We start from the raw sequence: 18113 nt of genomic DNA, 5'->3' as shown, positions 1-18113 counted from the left end.
ACCTTTCAGGCGGCCTTGACCATTCAGGATAGCCACATCCAGGTCCACAAGCTGGCTCTCCGGCAACAGGAGAGCCTCTCCCCAGGCCCGTCTTTTCGAGGGGGCCCGCTCTTTCAGGACCAGGAGAAGTCCCGCCACCTGGAGAAGCAGCGGGAAGAGCTGGCCAACGTCCACAAGCTCCAGTACGAGTTCCAGCAGGATCAGCGGCGCTGGCACCGCAGGTGCGACCAGCAGCAGCGGGAGCAGGAGGCCAAGGCGAGCCGGCTGCGGGAGCGCGAGAGGGAGTGCCAGTCCCAGGAGGAGCTGCTGCTGAGGAACCGCGGGGAGCTGGACCAGCAGCTCCAGGAGTACCAGCAGAACCTGGAGCGGCTGAGGGAGGGCCAGCGCCTGGTGGAGAGGGAGAGGGAGAGGATGCGGGTCCAGCAGAGCCTGCTGTGTGGCTGGAAACACAGTCGGCAGAGTAGCCTTCCCGCAGCATTTTCTCCAGGAAGCACAGAGGTACGGGCCTTCCGTGCTTGTGGAATTGGTGTGTAAGGCAGCTTCTCAAAGACAGGTTTAGTCGTGGTTATTCCTGCGACATTGACCGGATCCGGTATCCGCCGTTTTGCTGTGGCGTTAAGAGCTCACAAGAATTAATCTATAGGTAGCAGAAATGAGGAACCTGGTGCCTGGGTGTCCCGGTCAGTTAAGCATGGGACTTCAGCTCAGGTCACGATCTCACGGTTCGTGGGTTCGAGCCCCGCGTCGGGCTCTGCGCCGACAGCTCGGAGCCTGGAGCCTGCTTCAGACTCTTCTCCCTCACTCACTGCCCCTCCCTCGCTCACACTCTGTCTCTCAAAAACGAATAAACTTTAAAAAAAATATTTAAAAAAAGAGAAATGAAGACTTTTAGGGAGACAGGCATAGAAATCTTGGCTCACGCTACAGAAATTTGAAAAACCTAGGTCCTATTTGGATCAAGGGCTCGTTGTACTCTGTGATGCCCTTATGCAAGGGAAGAAACACCGAAACAAGTCTTCCAGGAAGGCAAGGTTTGTCCTAAGGCATGCTCACCGTGAGCATGCTGCCTTTCCTGTACTTGAAAGACCTCTTTTCTTGATCGTGCCTTCAGAGTTTTATATAGATATACCTTTTAGCGGATTAATTAGCTGTTAATGTGCATCTTTGGGTACTGAATTCATCAGCTATGATACTATTCTGTTACTTTAGTTTTATTGTTTTGTACATTGACGTATTAAATTTGAAACCTGTTTGTTTCACTAATAGTTAACATGAGAATGCTAATTAGTGGCTGGGCCGGATATAAAATCTTTTTAAAGATGGTCTTCCATTGGTACACCTTCTACTCATGTTTGACAGTGCCCCTTGTTCCCGGAATTTGCTGCACTCTGTGCACATAAATACTTTTTACCGATAGTGCATAAAGTTGTAAAACGTGATAAGATTATAAGAAAGATCTGTGATGCATACGATTGTCCTTTCGAGTTGGCTAAATTACATTTATGGCAAATACCTCGTGTATGTGCATATATTTTCAACAATTTATTTAGCCAAATTGAAAAATGTTGTGCTCTCTGAAAGTGGTAGCATGCCCGCTAGGTTCTTTTGTTTGTTTTTTGCTTTTGTTTTGTTTTTAAAGATAGGCTGGACACGGCGAGTTGAAGTTTTGGTCTGAGCTCATTTAAAGGGGGTGGGAGGAGGTCTAATGCTCTTATTAAAGTCTTGATGGCTAGAACTATTAGAAATAAATACTTTACGAAACTTGCACAAATTGCTGGAGAAATTATTGTACTTTTTTACATTTTCTTACACAGGTAATGGAACTTAATCGATCTGAGAGTTTGTGTCATGAAAATTCATTCTTCATTAATGAAGCTTTAGTACAAATGTCACTTAACACTTACAACAAATCGACTCCATCGGGTGTCCATCAGGATGCCGCTTATCCCCAGAATATATCTAATTCGGATTTGGTAAGGACTAGTGAAAATCAAGTAGACCTCCACCTGGACGTTTCTCAGCCCTTGGATGTCAACCATGAACTGTGGACAGCTGCTGGGTCATGTCATCAGATACCCCCTCTCCACCAAAGCAGCAAGGATTCTTGTAAAAATGGTAATTAATGCTTTAAACATCATCTGTATAGTTTCAGCAAGGAGCTGTTTGTCTGAATGGTTGGCTCTTCTTCAGAGTGAATCAAAGTGAGCCCTAGAAAGGGAATAAACTGGTTCTGATGAGCTGGAGTTTGTGGCATAAACTTCTTTTTGGTGAAGTCTGGGCCATCTTCTAGCCAAGTTGGAACATGGTTAGAGCGCTTTGAGGATGTCACCAAGGTGTAAGAACCAGACAGTGTTTTCAGATCTGTGGGTTAAATGATAGATACCAAGTTGCTTCACTTTTAAGGTAAAGTTATTCCTCACTGTAGACCCTACCACGTCCCGATACTCATAGTCGGCTCTCAGAAATAAAAGATATAGACAGGGTTTGTGTTACGACTTTATGGCCTATCAGGGCAATTTCCTGTAACGTTAGTGAAATCTCTCCTGCTATTAAACACCTCAAAATGAAACTGTTAACATCATTTGTCATTGTTAAAAAAAAAAAAATGTGTTGTGTCTCCATAAGTACCTCATAATAACACAATTTGCTAATCCCATTAAAGCATTTGCCAAATATAAATGAAAGGCAGCTCCAGTTACCAACTCCACATGAATCCAAGTGATTTAAATCTATGTCTATTATAAATTGTTTTCTAGGGGATATGAAGTAGGGAATGAGAAGAACTTGAAACCTCTCTACTGAAAAACAGATGGCACGCAATAGAATAAACAAATGGCTGGCCACATGGATGTGAAATAAATCACTGACAGCAAAATCTTTCAGAAACATAAAACAAGCAATAGTGTAGAGATCTTCAGAACTTGACACAGATTTGTTTCTATACTTTATATATATTCTTAGTTTGGTAGTGGGATAATTTCTCAGCGAAGGAAAGTTTCGAAGGTACTCAGCTTCTCTGAACTAGAGAGTGACAATTCCGACCCTGCCTGAGAGCTGATAGGTGACAGATCCAAACGTTGTAAATTTTTAATAGTGGATGATAATTTGCCTTATTTCGTGACTGCTGTAACATTCTGATTTCTTGTCAGTGTGTAGGAGAGAATGAAATCCTTCTTTGAAGCTTCATTTCAAACATCCTCTGAATAAAAACAAATAAACTGGAATGGTTCATTGAGATTTTTTTAAATAGGTAGAATTTAGAGAACGTGACCCCTTTATTATCTTGCAACTTTAGTATTGTGGAGACCCCATTGAAGAATGCTTTTTCTAGGTGACCATTGCTTTGCTGTGTTGATTCATTAAGTTGCTTTTGACAGTGTTTTTAATGTTGTTGGCAGTGTGGTTTCGCATACCGGCTTTGGTATAATTCAAAAACTCAGTGTGAGTTAAACCACATTCAGCTTTTGTTTAAAAGCAGCATCTCTCTCTTTTTGTATAGCTCCCATCTTTTTCTTTTGACTTGTGCTTCAAAGGATGAAGCTTTTAAACATTTGGCAGCACACTTGCAGGAGATAGAAAATGTACTAAGGAAATAAACAGTGATTATATCCAAAACCAGCCTCTCCACATGTAAGAAATTAGAGATAGCCGAGGGAAATGCTGAGAAAATGTACTTATGCTTCAGTTATCGTGTGTCCAGCGTAGGCCAAGGACACCGAGGACATTGGCGAAAGAGAGGAAAATCAACCTTGGCCTGAATCTCTCAGGAACATCCTGGTGTGTGTGTAAGTAGGGATTAGATCAGAATGCAATGTGTGCTGTTAAGCACTAGAGTTTTGCAACTAGTCAAAAAAAACAACAACCCTGTTTATATTTGTTTAGGTAAACGTGATAAGCACTTTCTGGAGGAGAGACGGGGAAGAGATTAGGAGGTGATAGAGAAGTGGAATGAAAATTGGATATACGTTCTTAAGAGGGTTGTCAGGGCCAGATAAAACTGTTCCAACCACTCTCAAGCTTTCACAGCTTTTAAAATTGAAAGTAGCACAAAATAAGCTGCGGATGGTGCTCTCGCCTGACTCCCGCACCCTGGGGTGGGGCAAGGGGGAGGCTCTGGGCTGGCAGAGGCGGAGGCGTGCCCAGGGTGTGCGGGTGGAGAGAATCCCAGTCCGGTGCCCGAATTAAGGACAAGGCAGTGTCAGCATTCCCTGGCACAATTTGCTGCTGAATCTCTGGGTAAGTGGTCATTCAGTGACCACCACTGAGGACCTGTGGCTCACGATATCCTGTTGAACATTTGCCTCTAATGCTCTTGGCTGGTGTGTTTGTTAAATGTGCATTTAGCCATGTTTCATTAATGCCGTGCTGAGGATTTTACCCTTAGGCTTTAAGGTCAGCCGTATTAAGACACCTACTTAAAGAATGGTTTGCTCTTTTGTGTGCTCCGATACCGTGTCCATATGATCAGCTCAGATCAGCGGAAATGTGAATTTCTAGCACAGTAAGCCGGACGGGAAAAGTTGTGTGTCAATTAAATTCTTGCATGTGTTTAGACGTCCCGTAGATGGGAATTTTCATTGGTTTGTTCAGGTCAGTTTCACCAGCCACTTTATCGTGCTCTGGTTGTAATTGGATTTTGAACTACCCTTCCACCACTTGCCTCCACCACCACTTATATGACACCGCATTTCAAGGACTGGACTACGGTTCTCCATGGAGAAATCATTTGATGCAACAGTCCACTGAGATGCCTCTGTTCTTGTCTCCATTTGGGAGGAGGACCTGAGGTATAGTGACTTGGTCCCACAGCTGGTGAATGGTAGAGCCCCAGATGGAGCCCAAGAAGACTGGCTCTGGAGCCCATGCTCTTCACCATTACACTGCACATTGTTAATTTCTAGAAAGCTGTTTTGAATTGTGCTTTTTATAGAAGTTGGAGTAGAAGTGGAATAAATGTTGCCGTAATGCCTGGCAGGATGTTCACAATTACAGCCAGTTGTGGTGGTGGTTTTCTTCTCCTTCCTTCCTTTTTAGCATTACCATTTGGAAAATGTTTCTAGATACTTGGGATCGTGGTGGCCAGTGCTTGCATGGATTCTGAGCATCTTCAGATACCATAAATACCCTTCAGCTTCACTGTTTTCCCATAAAACACATTTTCTTTTTTTTCTAGTTTTATTTTATTTTATTTTTTTCCCAATATATGAAGTTTATTGTCAAATTGGTTTCCATACAACACCCAGTGCTCATCCCAAAAGGTGCCCTCCTCAATACCCATCACCCACCCTCCCCTCCCTCCCACCCCCCATCAACCCTCAGATAAAACACATTTTCTTAAAGAGCATTTGTTTTTCTAATGTTACATAATAAAAACTCCATGTTGGGGCGCCTGAGTGGCTCAGCCGGTTAAGCATCCAACTCTTGATATTGTTCAGGTCGTGATCTCAAGGTCATGAGATCGAGCCCCGCGTTGTGCTCTGTGCTGTGTGTGGAGCCTGCTTGGGATCCTCTCTCTCTCTGCCCTTCCCTTGCTCGTGTTCTCCTTCTGTCTCTCAAAATAAACAAACATTAAAAAATAATAATAACTCCATGTTATTTGTAAATATTTTTTAAGTCAGCACTTTAAAGAACTCTACTCTCCAATTTTGGAAGTTGTTTTGTGAACACAATTCTTGGGTGTTTGAATATTGAATCCAAATTGGAGTTTGATTTTATTTATGGTGGTAGAGATGGTTGTTTTAAGAACTTAATCTGTACTCAGGGACACAAACTACTAGAAGACTAGAAGACTACAGAAAATTTGAATTTCTTTAAACAATATAGTCCCTGTAGGATAAGTGCTGTGTAATTGGACCCATGAAATGCTCAACTTTACTATTCTTCTTAAAGGCAAAACAGATAATTTATTTCTGTGATTTTTTTTTTTTTTGCCTCTTACCTTTAGAATTCTAGAACTATTTGGTGTCTCTATTACTTTACATTTGATTTTTTTTTCATTAAATACCAGGCAAAACACTCTATGGCATGGAAATTAGTATGAAATCTTCTTAGTCTCCCTTTTCAGTTATATTTTTATCTGTACCTCACTATTTTGAGGTTGCCTGGAAAGTTTCTTTTCAATATAGTTAAAGCATTATGGTTTTGCCATGCACATGATAAAATTTAAATCAAGAGCCAAATTTTATGCATTAGTCATGTTGCTATTGGAAGAAGAATAATTTTATTAAATTTGGATTCCAAAAGAGTGTTTCCCTTTATTACACATTAGGATTTGGTGCCCATCAAAGTATTATCAAAATTCAAAGCATTGTATTCAGAATATTTCATCTTGGCAGTGTTGTTGTTTTTAATACAGCTGTGTTAAACTTTCATTGGTGTGTTTTTTACATAAGGAAAGAAAATAGAAAAATTTCCAAATAAAAAGCTAAACTGTAGTTAGTATTTAGGTAACAGTTTTTAAGAAGTGAGTGTATGATAATTTCTCATATTTTTAAAATATCCCCTAATTCAGAAATGCGCACCCTATTTGTGTAATCTGTGTGGAAAGAAGGCTGGCCAACAACCTTCAGGCAGTTTCTCAAAAAAAAGTGAAATTGGCAATGGAGAGTATAAGCTTCAAGGACCAAAGTGTATTTGAAAGGAGGGGTGTATTAGTTTGCTAGGGCTGGTGTAATAAAGTACCAGACAGGGAGGCTTAAGCAACAGAAACTGATTGCCTCGTGGTCGTGATTCTAGTGGCTGCAAGTCTGAGATGGAGATGTTGACAGGGTTCGTTTTGCTGACGGCCTCTCTCCTGGCCTTCTAGAGTGCTGTCCTCCTCCTGTGTCTTTGCTTTGGTTTGTTCCCATGCATGTCTGTGTCCTGGTCTCCTCCTCTTTTAAGGACACCAGTAATATTGGTTTAGGTGATGACCAATCACCTAGGTCATGCTGATGACCTCGCTTACCTCTTTGAAAGCTCTATCTCCAAATATATTATGAGGTAATGGGGGTTAGGAGTTGAGTATGTGAGTTTGGAGGTGGGGAATAGAGTTTAGCCCTTAACGCAGGATAAAATAACTGTTTTTCTCATGGCAATAGTTGTAGGTATCGTGAAGGCTTTTAATTTTTTTTAATGTACCAGAGTTGAACTATGATTTAACTACATTGTGAGCCTTATTTACTTGGTTAGGGGAGTGAATTGAACTTTGAAAATTGTGCTAAATAATCTATATCTGCTTATTGATGTATTATCAATCCTGGATGTCAACACGTAGAAAGTGGGTCAGAAAATATTGAGTCTGTAGATTCGTTGGACCGTATTTCCAAACATAGGTCCTAATTAAGGAGCTTTGGGAATTTTGAGCTCTCTCTCCAAATGAGAGGGATAGTAAATGCTTTTATTTTGAGTTGCTTAAATGAACCCAAAATGGAAGGGTTGAGAACATTCATTATGACATCAACTTATTGTCTAGATAGATCTATGGGAGTTTATAGAAGTCAACACTGGGAAGTCACTGGGCAGCTCTTTTTCCTGTGGAATTTTGACTATCACTTTGGGAACATTTTTAAGGAAATCACAGTATTACTTGCTCTCGGTAATCCACGCCATGGCAAGACTGTAAAGAACTGGACTCAGAGGCTTAATTTTAATGTTTCTCACTGACAAGTGTAGATGATTGACTTTCTCCTTTTGCAGATTTTGTACCAGGAAAGGGAAACATGCCATTTGCTTGTAGAGCCTGGTGAGCCCCCGGTGCTGACTGCCAACTTCCTGATTGCATAGTTCTCTGGGGGAAGGTTGGCTGTGTGAGCCAACTGGGCCAAGGCCATCCCGCCTTAGCACGTAGAGCCCAGTACACAGCAGGAGAGTAAAACAGCAGGTGGGTGGATTCAGAGGCAGCCAGCCAGCCATGTGGCTGCCTGTTCATTCCCACCCTGGGTTCCAATTTGGTTTCAACAAGCTGCTGAAGTTGAGTCCACTCAGTATGAATGATTCCAGAGGTTAGGCCTAGCCTTGGGTCATCCTTAGCTTAAAACATGAAAAAAAAAAAAAAAACTTCCATGTAAATATAGACATAAATGCACATATCAACATAAATGTGGTCTATGGTCTACACATTTTACCTTTCCGGTACAGTGTGGCTTTATTCTCACAGTGATTAAGGGTTGGGTTTGGAAGGGAAGTTTGAAACCGTTCATGTATTTAACATACCTGAAGGATAAGCGGTGGTCCTGTCAGTCTCATTGAGTCCTGAGACAGTGATCCAAAACTAGCAAAGGTTTCCCTTCCACAGGTCAGAATTTGGGACTCCTGTTATCACCCGTCTGTCTATCTTGCAATGGAGGTTCTATTTGGTAGGGCTTGCTTCAAATGTGAAGTGTTCAGCTGAGGACTGTTAATTTATGTCTGCCTAAGAAGAATATGACCATCTGGCTCAGTAGGTGGCAAACTTTTTCTTAAAGGACAACGTAGTGAATGTTTCTGTCTTTCCGGAATATCAGGTCTTTGTCGCATATGGTCAGCTCTGCCATGGTAGCTCAGAAGCAACCACAGACAATGTGTAAAGAATGAGATTAGCTGTGTTCCAGTAAAAGTTTATTTATAAAAGTAAGGTTTTTTTTTTTTTGTTTTGTTTTGTTTTTTTAATTTTTTTTTTCAACGTTTATTTATTTTTGGGACAGAGAGAGACAGAGCATGAACAGGGGAGGGGCAGAGAGAGAGGGAGACACAGAATCGGAAACAGGCTCCAGGCTCTGAGCCATCAGCCCAGAGCCCGACGCGGGGCTCGAACTCACGGACCGCGAGATCATGACCTGGCTGAAGTCGGACGCTTAACCGACTGCGCCACCCAGGCGCCTCGTAAGTTTTTTTTTTTTAAATCCACTTCAGTTGAAAAGGTTATACTCCTCGTTTTGGAATTTCATCTCAATTTACTTGTGGTTGAATTAATAATGTAATATGGCACTTCATGGCACTTAAAAACATTTGAATTCATGGTCTTATTTGTTCTTTACAGCAGTCTTGTGACAGTTAAGGTCGCTGTTTTTCAAATAAGGTGACTTTTGTCTGTTACTTTTTGTTGAGTCTCTGTGAAAAGATGAATTTAGAAAAATAGAGTTGAACGGTTGGAGTTTAAGGCTGGTGGCTTAAAACTTGGAGAGACTCCCGCAGCCCCCTACCGTCCTGACCTCAGATCCACATTCCTGTGATTATGTCATGGAGGGCTGTCCTCTAACTATGAGGCTACATTTAGAGAAGTAAGGTGTCATAGGTGGGATTGGTTGCTGGAACCATGGTTACTATAGCTGACTGTGCCTCATGGTTTCTGAAAAAATGAAATAAAAGTATGAATTCCTCTGTTCAAAGATTCTCATTTGGTAGGACATGGGTGAGGCTACACATTGGTGTATTTAAATTCTCCTTAGGTGATTGCAAAGCAGCCAGCCTGTACCCTTTCCCTGGTTGCTGGGCATGATGTTCAAGAACCTCAGCTGAAACACTAACTCTCATTCCTATGGTTACATGATTTCTAAGCCTTCGCTTCCCATCTGTACAAATTGAAAGGACGTGTTAACAGAACTAAAGGGGAAAAAAAGGCGTGGCATGTCTTGGGATCTGAAGAGTATCTGCTTCCTTCCTACCTTCTGGAAATAGTTCTGATTGTGATTCAGGGCTGGTGTGCTGTTTCCTAAATGTCGCTAAAGCCAGTAAGATTTATTTGTTTTTCTTTATTTTTTTTTTAATTAAATTTTTTTTAACGTCTATTCAGTTTTTAGAGACTGCGTGAGCAGGGGATGGGCAGAGAAGGAGGGAGACACAGAATCCGAAGCAGGCTCCAGACTCAGAGCTGTCAGTGCAGAGCCCGACATGGGGCTCAAACTCACGAACCGTGAGATCATGACCTGAGCTGAAGTCGGCCGCTTAACTGACTGACCTGCCCAGGTGCCCCATAATTGTTTTTGTTTTGTTTTTTGTTTTTTAGAGAGCAAGTACGACTGAGGAAGAGGGGCAGAAGGGAGAGGGGAGAGAGAGAGAGGGAGAATCTGAAGCACTCTCTATGCTCAGCATGAAGCCCAACACAGGGCTTAATCCCATAATACTGGGATCATAACCTAATCCAAAATCAAGAGTCCGATACTTGGGGTGCCCAGGTGGCTCAGTCAGCTAAGCGTCTGACTTCGGCTCAGATCATGATCTCATGGTTTGTGAGTTTGAGCCCTGCATTGGGCTCCCTGCTGTCAGTGCAGAGCCTGCTTCAGATCCTCTGTCTCCCTCTCTCTTCGCTTCTCTCCCATTTCAAAAATGAATAAGCATTAAAAAAAAAAAAAAAAAAGTCAGATGCTGAACCAACTGAGCCACCCAGGCGCCCCCCAGTAAGATTTAGATTGTGAACAAAAAAGACCTAAATTGGGGAACTTTTTTAAAACTCAGAATGGAAATCACTTATTAAGGGTAACCGTGTTTCTGTATCGGTCTGAGAGGAGGTGTTTGTTACATGTCACCAGAACTGTCCTGCGAGGTAGTCTCAACAGCAAAGCGTTTAGCTTCCCTTTGTTCTTTTCTGTAGAGGAGGAATTTACATCAGTCAGCTGTGTTTCCAGAACCAACTGAAAGAAATAACTCTGGCAACAAGACTGAAAAATCTCCACTTGGGATACAGAGCTGCCATAGCTACAGAATATCCAACCCTAATTGGTTGCGTCATGTCAGTATGTGCCCCGGAAATCTTGTACTTGAGTTCCCTGAGTAGGTTTTTCTACTAGAAAGAAGTGTTGAGAACGGCCAACAGTATTTTGGTTTGAATCATTCCTCACTTTAAAATTTAAAAATAGGGCTTCGGCGTATGATCTTAATCTCCTTTTGAGTTTGGTTACTCTGAATCAACTTGTTCTTATTAGTCCTGGATAAACTGATAAAAATCAAGGTTCAGAATTACCAGGAAGTACCTCTTATTAGCACTCATCATAATTTGAATTAATTACATGTGTAATAATATAATGTCTGTCTGCTGCAGTATAGAATGAGCTTCATGGGGTTGGGGAACTACATGTGTCTCCTTTGTTTTTTTTTTTAAATTTTTTTTTTCAACGTTTATTTATTTTTGGGACAGAGAGAGACAGAGCATGAACGGGGGAGGGGCAGAGAGAGAGGGAGACACAGAATCGGAAACAGGCTCTGAGCCATCAGCCCAGAGCCTGACACAGGGCTCGAACTCCCGGACCGCGAGATCGTGACCTGGCTGAAGTCGGACGCTTAACCGACTGCGCCACCCAGGCGCCCCTGTGTCTCCTTTGTTAAATGCTCTATCAGAAGCACCAAGCACACGGTTTGGCATATAATGAACACTGGATAAATATTTACGACCTGAATGAAGGAGTTAAGGCCCGTACTCTGTAGCAGAAGTGATGGAGACTGTGAGCTGGAGCCACCCAGCTGGACTCTACTGAGACATTGGAAGAGGTTGAGAAAAGACAGAGTTAGATGAGTATCTGGCCAGCTAACTGGATGCCCTGAGCTTCAAAACGTGTAAGACGGGTGTATATTAGATGTCAGGACAACTGTATGCTTGCTTCTTGCCTTTAATACATGACTTGGATTCTAGGCAACAAACTTTAACAGTTATCAACTTTTCTTCCTTATTAATGTTGAAATGAATTTGTTTACTGATGTACAGTCCTGTTTAACAGATTGTACAACTCTAGAGCATCTTTTTATGTGAGGTTTTTTTTCCGTTTAGAACATTATGTATAGTCCCATCCAGCCTTGGGTAGCAAATGAAAACTGAAAAAGTGAAAATGTATTCTTCGTAAAATGCTTTAATTTATTCTAAACAAGTAGAAATGAATCCTTGCTGTCGTTTAGGAAGGTGGCACAGAAACAGTTTAGCATTTAACTATTTTATCAGTAACTTAGCCTATCTGTTCATTGGGGTATTTCTTTTTTAACCATAAAGTAGCTCAAACACCAGTAAATGAAACATGGGCAGTTAGCTCAACATCAGCGAAATACTTTCTTAAACGCTTTTTGTTTTGCTAAATCCTATTTAACAGTCCAGTGTATTTCCCCAGACAAAACAAATAGTATTTGCTTAGTTAAATTTACTCCTAGAATGGGATCCAATTTCTCTGGCATGACTTTCTACTTGTCTGACTTAAAATATTGCCTGAAAGATCACATATTTATCATTACAATCTTAAAATTAAGTGTGGTGGCATCTTAAGAAATATATCCCTTTGCTTTAGTCCAAACTGAAAGGCACCGTATTTTCTCAAATGGTCAATTCCCAGACATAGCTGGCTGAGAGGGGACATCTTGTCCTGTTGTTTTGCATAGATTTGAGCCAGATAATAATAATACAAAAAAAAAAAAAAAAAAAAAAAAAAAAGCCTGGGCCCGAGTTTTGATCTCTGGAGATGTTAATTTGCCATGATAAATCACTGTTGAGTTTCCTTGGATAAGGGGCCAGAGTATCCATTCTCTTTCTGGATGAGAGATTAATTCAATTTAATTTGAAATGTTAATGCTTGGTTTGAAGATTTACCTAAGGAAAAATGTAATCTTACAAAGTTTCCAGTTATGCAGGGCAGGACTCTGGGCCTTTCACCGAACAATTTCACAGTAAGGCTGTGCAAAATTTAATTATTTTCGTGATGACTCTTTTCCATAGCTCTCTTTGTGCAAATTTCATTACGCTCCAGCTTTTTCTTCCTAAAACATAACATGCTGGATGTTTGGATTAAATACAGAATATTTGGATCATCGGCCAAAAATATAGGACACTCTGCTTCTCTGGTGAATTGAGGCCATTTTGTAAGAAATGGTGCTGTAAGGCTTTGGAAGTAACGTTTACAAGCAAAACATTGGCAGAGTTTTAATTTTATTTAATGACCTGCTTCCTACCAGTGATCTTGGCACCCTGTGCAATGATTTGCAATCAATTAATCACACAGAATGTTGTAACACTGCAATAAGGGCATTGCACTCTGAGAGTCTCATAAATCCACCAGCGACAGAAAACAGAAATTGCAAGCTCAAAGACCTCTTCATGAAAAGCCCCAAATGGGGAGGTGATTTTAACGTTGTGTTTTCTGACGTGTCCTTGCAAGCCTCAGTACTTTCTTGTAGATGGTGAGTTCCTGTAGTTCCCGCTTCTCAAAGATGGTTTGGCCCTAACTGGACTGTCAGTACAGGAGTCTGTAAGTGTTTGCCTCATTCACTTTAGACACTAGTCTTTTAGATGAGGGAATTCTGGATTCTTCTGAATTACTGAAGGAGGCTATGAATTCAAGGCAATAACGTTCAACTGCAGTAGGCCGTATTTTTGAAGTCTTTGTAGGAATGATTCAGGAGGGACGCATGTTTCCATCCTGGGAATACGCTGACATTTGCTAGAGGCAGATGGCAGAAGATGGGATGGTGTGATATTACAAGTCAGAGACTTGACATACTTGACTTTGCCAGAAGCTTCTGGAATCTGCATGTTTAGGATCTTAAGCTTATATTCTTGTCATTTCAGATGTGCCCTTGCAGTTAACTGCTTAGCTATGCTGGGTGTTTTTTCTTCTTCTTCTTCTTCTTATTTTAGCATAGTAAATATGGAACTATTAAACATTCTTAAAATTATATAAGCCTGAACTCTTGGATGTATGCATATTGTGTTGTCTTTACTTGCTTCCATATGGTTCTGTTTTGCGGATGTTCTTATAACAAGAATATGGAAGCTTAATGTATATTCCATCTGATTAAAATTGAACCCTCTTTTAAGAAACCGAAGTTTTCAGAGCTGTATTACTTCCCATGAGTAGGTTAAACTTCTGACTCTTGACAAATTTATTCCTCCCAAAGCTATACTATGTTTGATTATTTGTGAAATTATCCAGATTGGCAAGTAGAGCTCATCCTCTATTTTTAGATGCTTGACGCTTCTGTTCAGCATGAGCTCTAAAATACGCTCCCAAAGTTTTGCATATGCAAACGCCTCTTCGTTGGCACAGAGACGGGATGGAGAGAACGTAACAAACATTTTGGCCAAAATGTGATGGTCTGTTAGTCGGCATGTAGTAATGAGGCCACATTTTGGATCCAAGCTCCAGTGTGAAAAAGTGCAGTCGTACCCTGATGTCTCTCTCTGGGGACTGCAGGCTCAACCCCCAGAGCCCTTGAAAGTAGAGTGTGGCAATCCTGGGAGTCAGGGCTGAGGGGTGGCTGTTAGCTTGCCTTTAGGGTACACCACTGAACTGTCTTCACACATTTAAAAAAGATTTTTTTTTTTTTTTAGTTATTTCAAGCTGATCAAATAGCCTGAGGGTAATGCATTGTTAAATATCAGGTACTAAATTCAACTTTTGTGAGCCTCCGCTGCCCTGAGATGCTTTAATCAATGGAGAAAGCATGAAACTGAACTGTGTGAGCCTGAGAGCAAAGGAAGTATTGGGAAAAACCACATTAAAATTCCTCTCCTCTGAGAAGTTGTCATTCTTCCTGGTAAGAGTATGGAAGGATTTTTGCAAATGGTATTGCTAGTAAATTGAAATATTTTCCCTTTGTGCTTGTCAGATAAGAGATACAGCTATATTAATAGATAAATATTGCAGATATGTTTGTCAGAGTCCATCTCTTACCTTACTACTTAGGATTGAGTCACACTCCCCCACAATTAAAATATTTTCTCAAACAAACTTATAGGCCTTCTACAAATTTATAATACTTTAGTTGATAGTATTGGGGATTTTTAGTTTTTTTTTAGATTATCTGCAAGTTGTGTTTTGTTTTGTTTTGTTTTGTTTCATTTTTGGAGAATCCATTGGCCCACTTTGGGAATGTATGGTTCAGGAAAGTTCCAGAAAATGTGTTTCCTGAAGGGCTTGATTAAATGACTGAATCAACACTGACCCAGAAAAGAGTTGAAACCTGCCTGGCAATACCATTTTGGGCGAGAATGACCAAGGCCAGATATGTTCCTGAGATAAAAGTAGGTGATAGAATATTCTCCTGTTTCTCAAACTCACTTTTGAAGATAGTAGAAGATAAAGGATCCACCATCTCCCGCCTCCTAAACCAAGTTTCCGGAAAAATAGACTGAACATGTATTTTCTTACGTAATGAACTTTACCTGAGTTAATCAGTTAATCGGTGCTTCATTTTCAAGTGAGGGATTTGAATGAATACATGAACAAATGAATGCACGAGGCAGTGTCGTTGACTGATATTGAACAGTGGAGATGACTGACTGGCACAGTGGTTAAGACAGAGAAGGGTTGGAAATTACGCCTCAGTTCATATTCTAGATCTGTCATTTATTACCTATGAAATTTTAAGCAAGTAGTTAACTCGATATGTTTGTTTCCTTACATATAGAATTGGACTTCTGATAGTATCTGCTTTGTCCTTGGTAGAGGATTACATAAGACAAAGCATAAAATACCTGGAACTTTGGAGGTGCTCAGTGTACATAGCTTGTGTTAAGCTACAAATCCTTAGGAAGACTTGAGCCACTGTACTCCTTCCAGGTGGTTGCTTTGGTGGCCTGAAAGACTTCATCTCATTTGGGTTTTGAGCTAAGAAGACCCATCTCAAAACATGTTGCATAATTCTACTGGCTGTTACTAGGTGTTACTAGATAGGCGGTTCTCATAATAATAATATTGGGAAATGCTGGCTTGGGGACTCTCCAACCTTTTCAAAACTTTTATCGTGCTCATGGATATCCAAAGGTGGCGCTTCGCAAACCTTGGCAGTTAACCACAGCATCCTCCTCTGGGGCCTAGTGTCTGGCAGAGCTACTATTCCTTTAAATATACTGGAAAAAACACTGATGTAAGTGGATGTTGAAATAAATGCATTGCCCGGGGCGCACCCTTCAAATACATTTTTTCTCCCTTGGGAACAGTTGAAATCCAACTGGCATATCCCAGCATGATTTACCACATGGGTTGTCTTTTGAAAACCGAATCCAGCATGGATTTAAGACAGAGCTTTGTGTAGCCCCCAGGTCAGCACTTGAGCCTGTGGTTAAGGGTTCGTGTCCAGTCCTCTTAGAGATTTTTTGGGTTCTCTTCCTTGGGTGTTTCCAAAGGATCCGTGTGTTGAAAGGCGGTCCTCCCTGAAGGAGCACGGGAGGCTATGTGTTTGGGCCTGGAGGTCTGATCTGGCTTTGAACCTCTCAGCCGCCTCTCCTACTGCATCCTTTCCCCACTGTGGTACAGCGGTCAGAAGTTCTCCTTGTTATGTGAAAGGCCAGGGCCCTCCTATTTTTTGTGCATCTACTTCCTCTGTCAGGAATATCTTCTCTTCTACCCTTTTCTTCCAACCTGGCTAACTCTTGCTCACCTTTCAAGACTTAGCTCCAGGGTCACTTAGTTCTAGATGCCTTTCCAGACCCTCTTAGTCTGAGTTAGGAACCTCTCGTGTATAACGTTGTGTGTCCAATGCACCCTTTTCCTCCTTTGTACCATATTTCATACGTGTTTTCCCTTTAGACTAGATGATGCTTTATATGGTTTATTTTGTTTGAGTTATAACTTACATACAGTGAAATGCCCAGATATTAAGTCTATTCAATTAATTTTGTGGAAAGAATATCAAGGTGCAGAATATTCCCATCACTCCAGAAAGCTCCCTTCTACCCCTGTCCAACCAATCCCTAACCCCCCCCCCCCAAAGCAACCTCTCCTCTGCTTTTCATCATCATAGGTTAATTTTGCTTATTATAGGATGGAATGGAATCAGATGCTGTGTGCCTTCTTGTGTTCAGTTCTTTTCATTCAGCATGCTTTTGAGATGCATCTATGACCTTGCATGAATCTGTGGTTCATCCCCTTTTATTCCTGAGGAATCTTGCCTTGATGGATTTACCACAGTTACCCATTCTTCTGTTGATGGACACCTGGCTTATTTCTCATTTTTGGCTATTATGAATAAAGCCGCTCTGAACATTCCTGTACAGGGCTTTGTGTGTGTGTGTGAATTATGTTTTCATTCCTCTTGCGTAAATACCTAGGAGTAGAATTATTTCTGGAGTAGGTGCCTGTTTCAATTTTAAGAAACTAAAAACATTTTCAAAGTGATTATACAGACTATAAACTTGTTGACTGTGGAGTTGAGGTCTTATTCAGCTAGGTTTCCCTTATGTCCAGCCCAGTGCAGAGCATACACTAAGCCCTCAGTGAAGAGCAAATGGAAAAGAAGCTCAAACCAGTTTCATTCTGATATACTCTCTACTAATTGACCCCCCCCAAAAAAAAATGCCCATTAAAGGAATGGAACCTGATGGTCTTAAATGTGGTTTCCTTCCAGGCAGGCAAACATAGGGGAATATAGTTCCCTTCTCACTCTGCTCCTGGAGCTACCCCTCCTTGTAGGATAGCAACACATATAGGATGTGCAGGTGAAGCCGAGGATGTAGATTGATAGGCAATCATAGAAGGGTCCCGGTCACTGTGGCTGCCATGCTTGTTTCTCAGGTAAGAACTCCTAACCCTTCCCTCCAAGACCCTCCACAGGCTACTCTTTCATCGCATCCCCCACCTCAACTCGCCTGCGCAAACTCATGGTTCAGCCAAGCTTGACAACTTTCCTTTTTTATAGCATCTAGCATTTTCTCCCCTTTGCGAGACTTGCCAATTCCAGCTGGAATACCTCCACACAGGGCCGTCTCTCCCTGTTGACATCCTGGTCGGCCTTCAAGGCTCACTTCAGATGTATCGTCCCTGAAGTTGTCCTACCCACCGAACCTGGAAGCTCACTGTCTGGAGGGTCTGTGAAGGGGTGTAGAGCTGTGGACTGTATTCATCCGGCCCTGAATGGCTTTCAACTGTGTGGGCACGGGCTTTCTCAGGACACCGTACTCAGTGGTCCTCAGATGTCTGTAAGGAATGAGGGCTGCTGGTCACTCAGGGACCAACTGAGGCTGCCCTTCATGATCCTTGCTCTTGGTGGCTGATTCCGTGAAAGAAGTTTCATGTCATGCTATGGCTTCTTCTTGAGACGAGTTGTTTAGGGAAGAAAGAGGTCTATCCAGAAGGAGGGAGATCTAGTGCCAGCTTGGGGATACATGTCACCTGGTAGATACTGAAAGGGAAATTGGCTTTTTTTTTTTTTTTAATTTTTTTTAATGTTTATTTATTTTTGAG

General features: G+C 41.5%; 1 protein-coding gene across 4 annotated transcripts in view; it reads left to right on the top strand.

Annotated features, from left to right (window-relative positions):
• The window catches only part of ARHGEF28 (Rho guanine nucleotide exchange factor 28), a 317945-nt gene that overhangs the window by 286872 nt on the left and 12960 nt on the right, over window positions 1-18113 (top strand). For 3 of the 4 annotated variants that reach the window (XM_040450927.1, XM_040450917.1, XM_040450936.1), the window contains 2 exons: window positions 10-498; window positions 1815-2115. In XM_040450927.1, the coding sequence (XP_040306861.1) occupies window positions 10-498; window positions 1815-2115 (790 nt within the window). The remainder of the gene's footprint in view (window positions 1-9; window positions 499-1814; window positions 2116-18113) is intronic. The other variant, XM_040450934.1, reaches the window with a different exon arrangement.

Source organism: Herpailurus yagouaroundi, unplaced genomic scaffold (genome assembly GCF_014898765.1).
Source record: "Herpailurus yagouaroundi ecotype Mexico unplaced genomic scaffold, PumYag 29, whole genome shotgun sequence".
NCBI lineage: Eukaryota > Metazoa > Chordata > Mammalia > Carnivora > Felidae > Herpailurus > Herpailurus yagouaroundi.
Note: the sequence above shows the minus strand (reverse complement) of the source record. Positions and strands in the feature narration are given on the sequence as shown.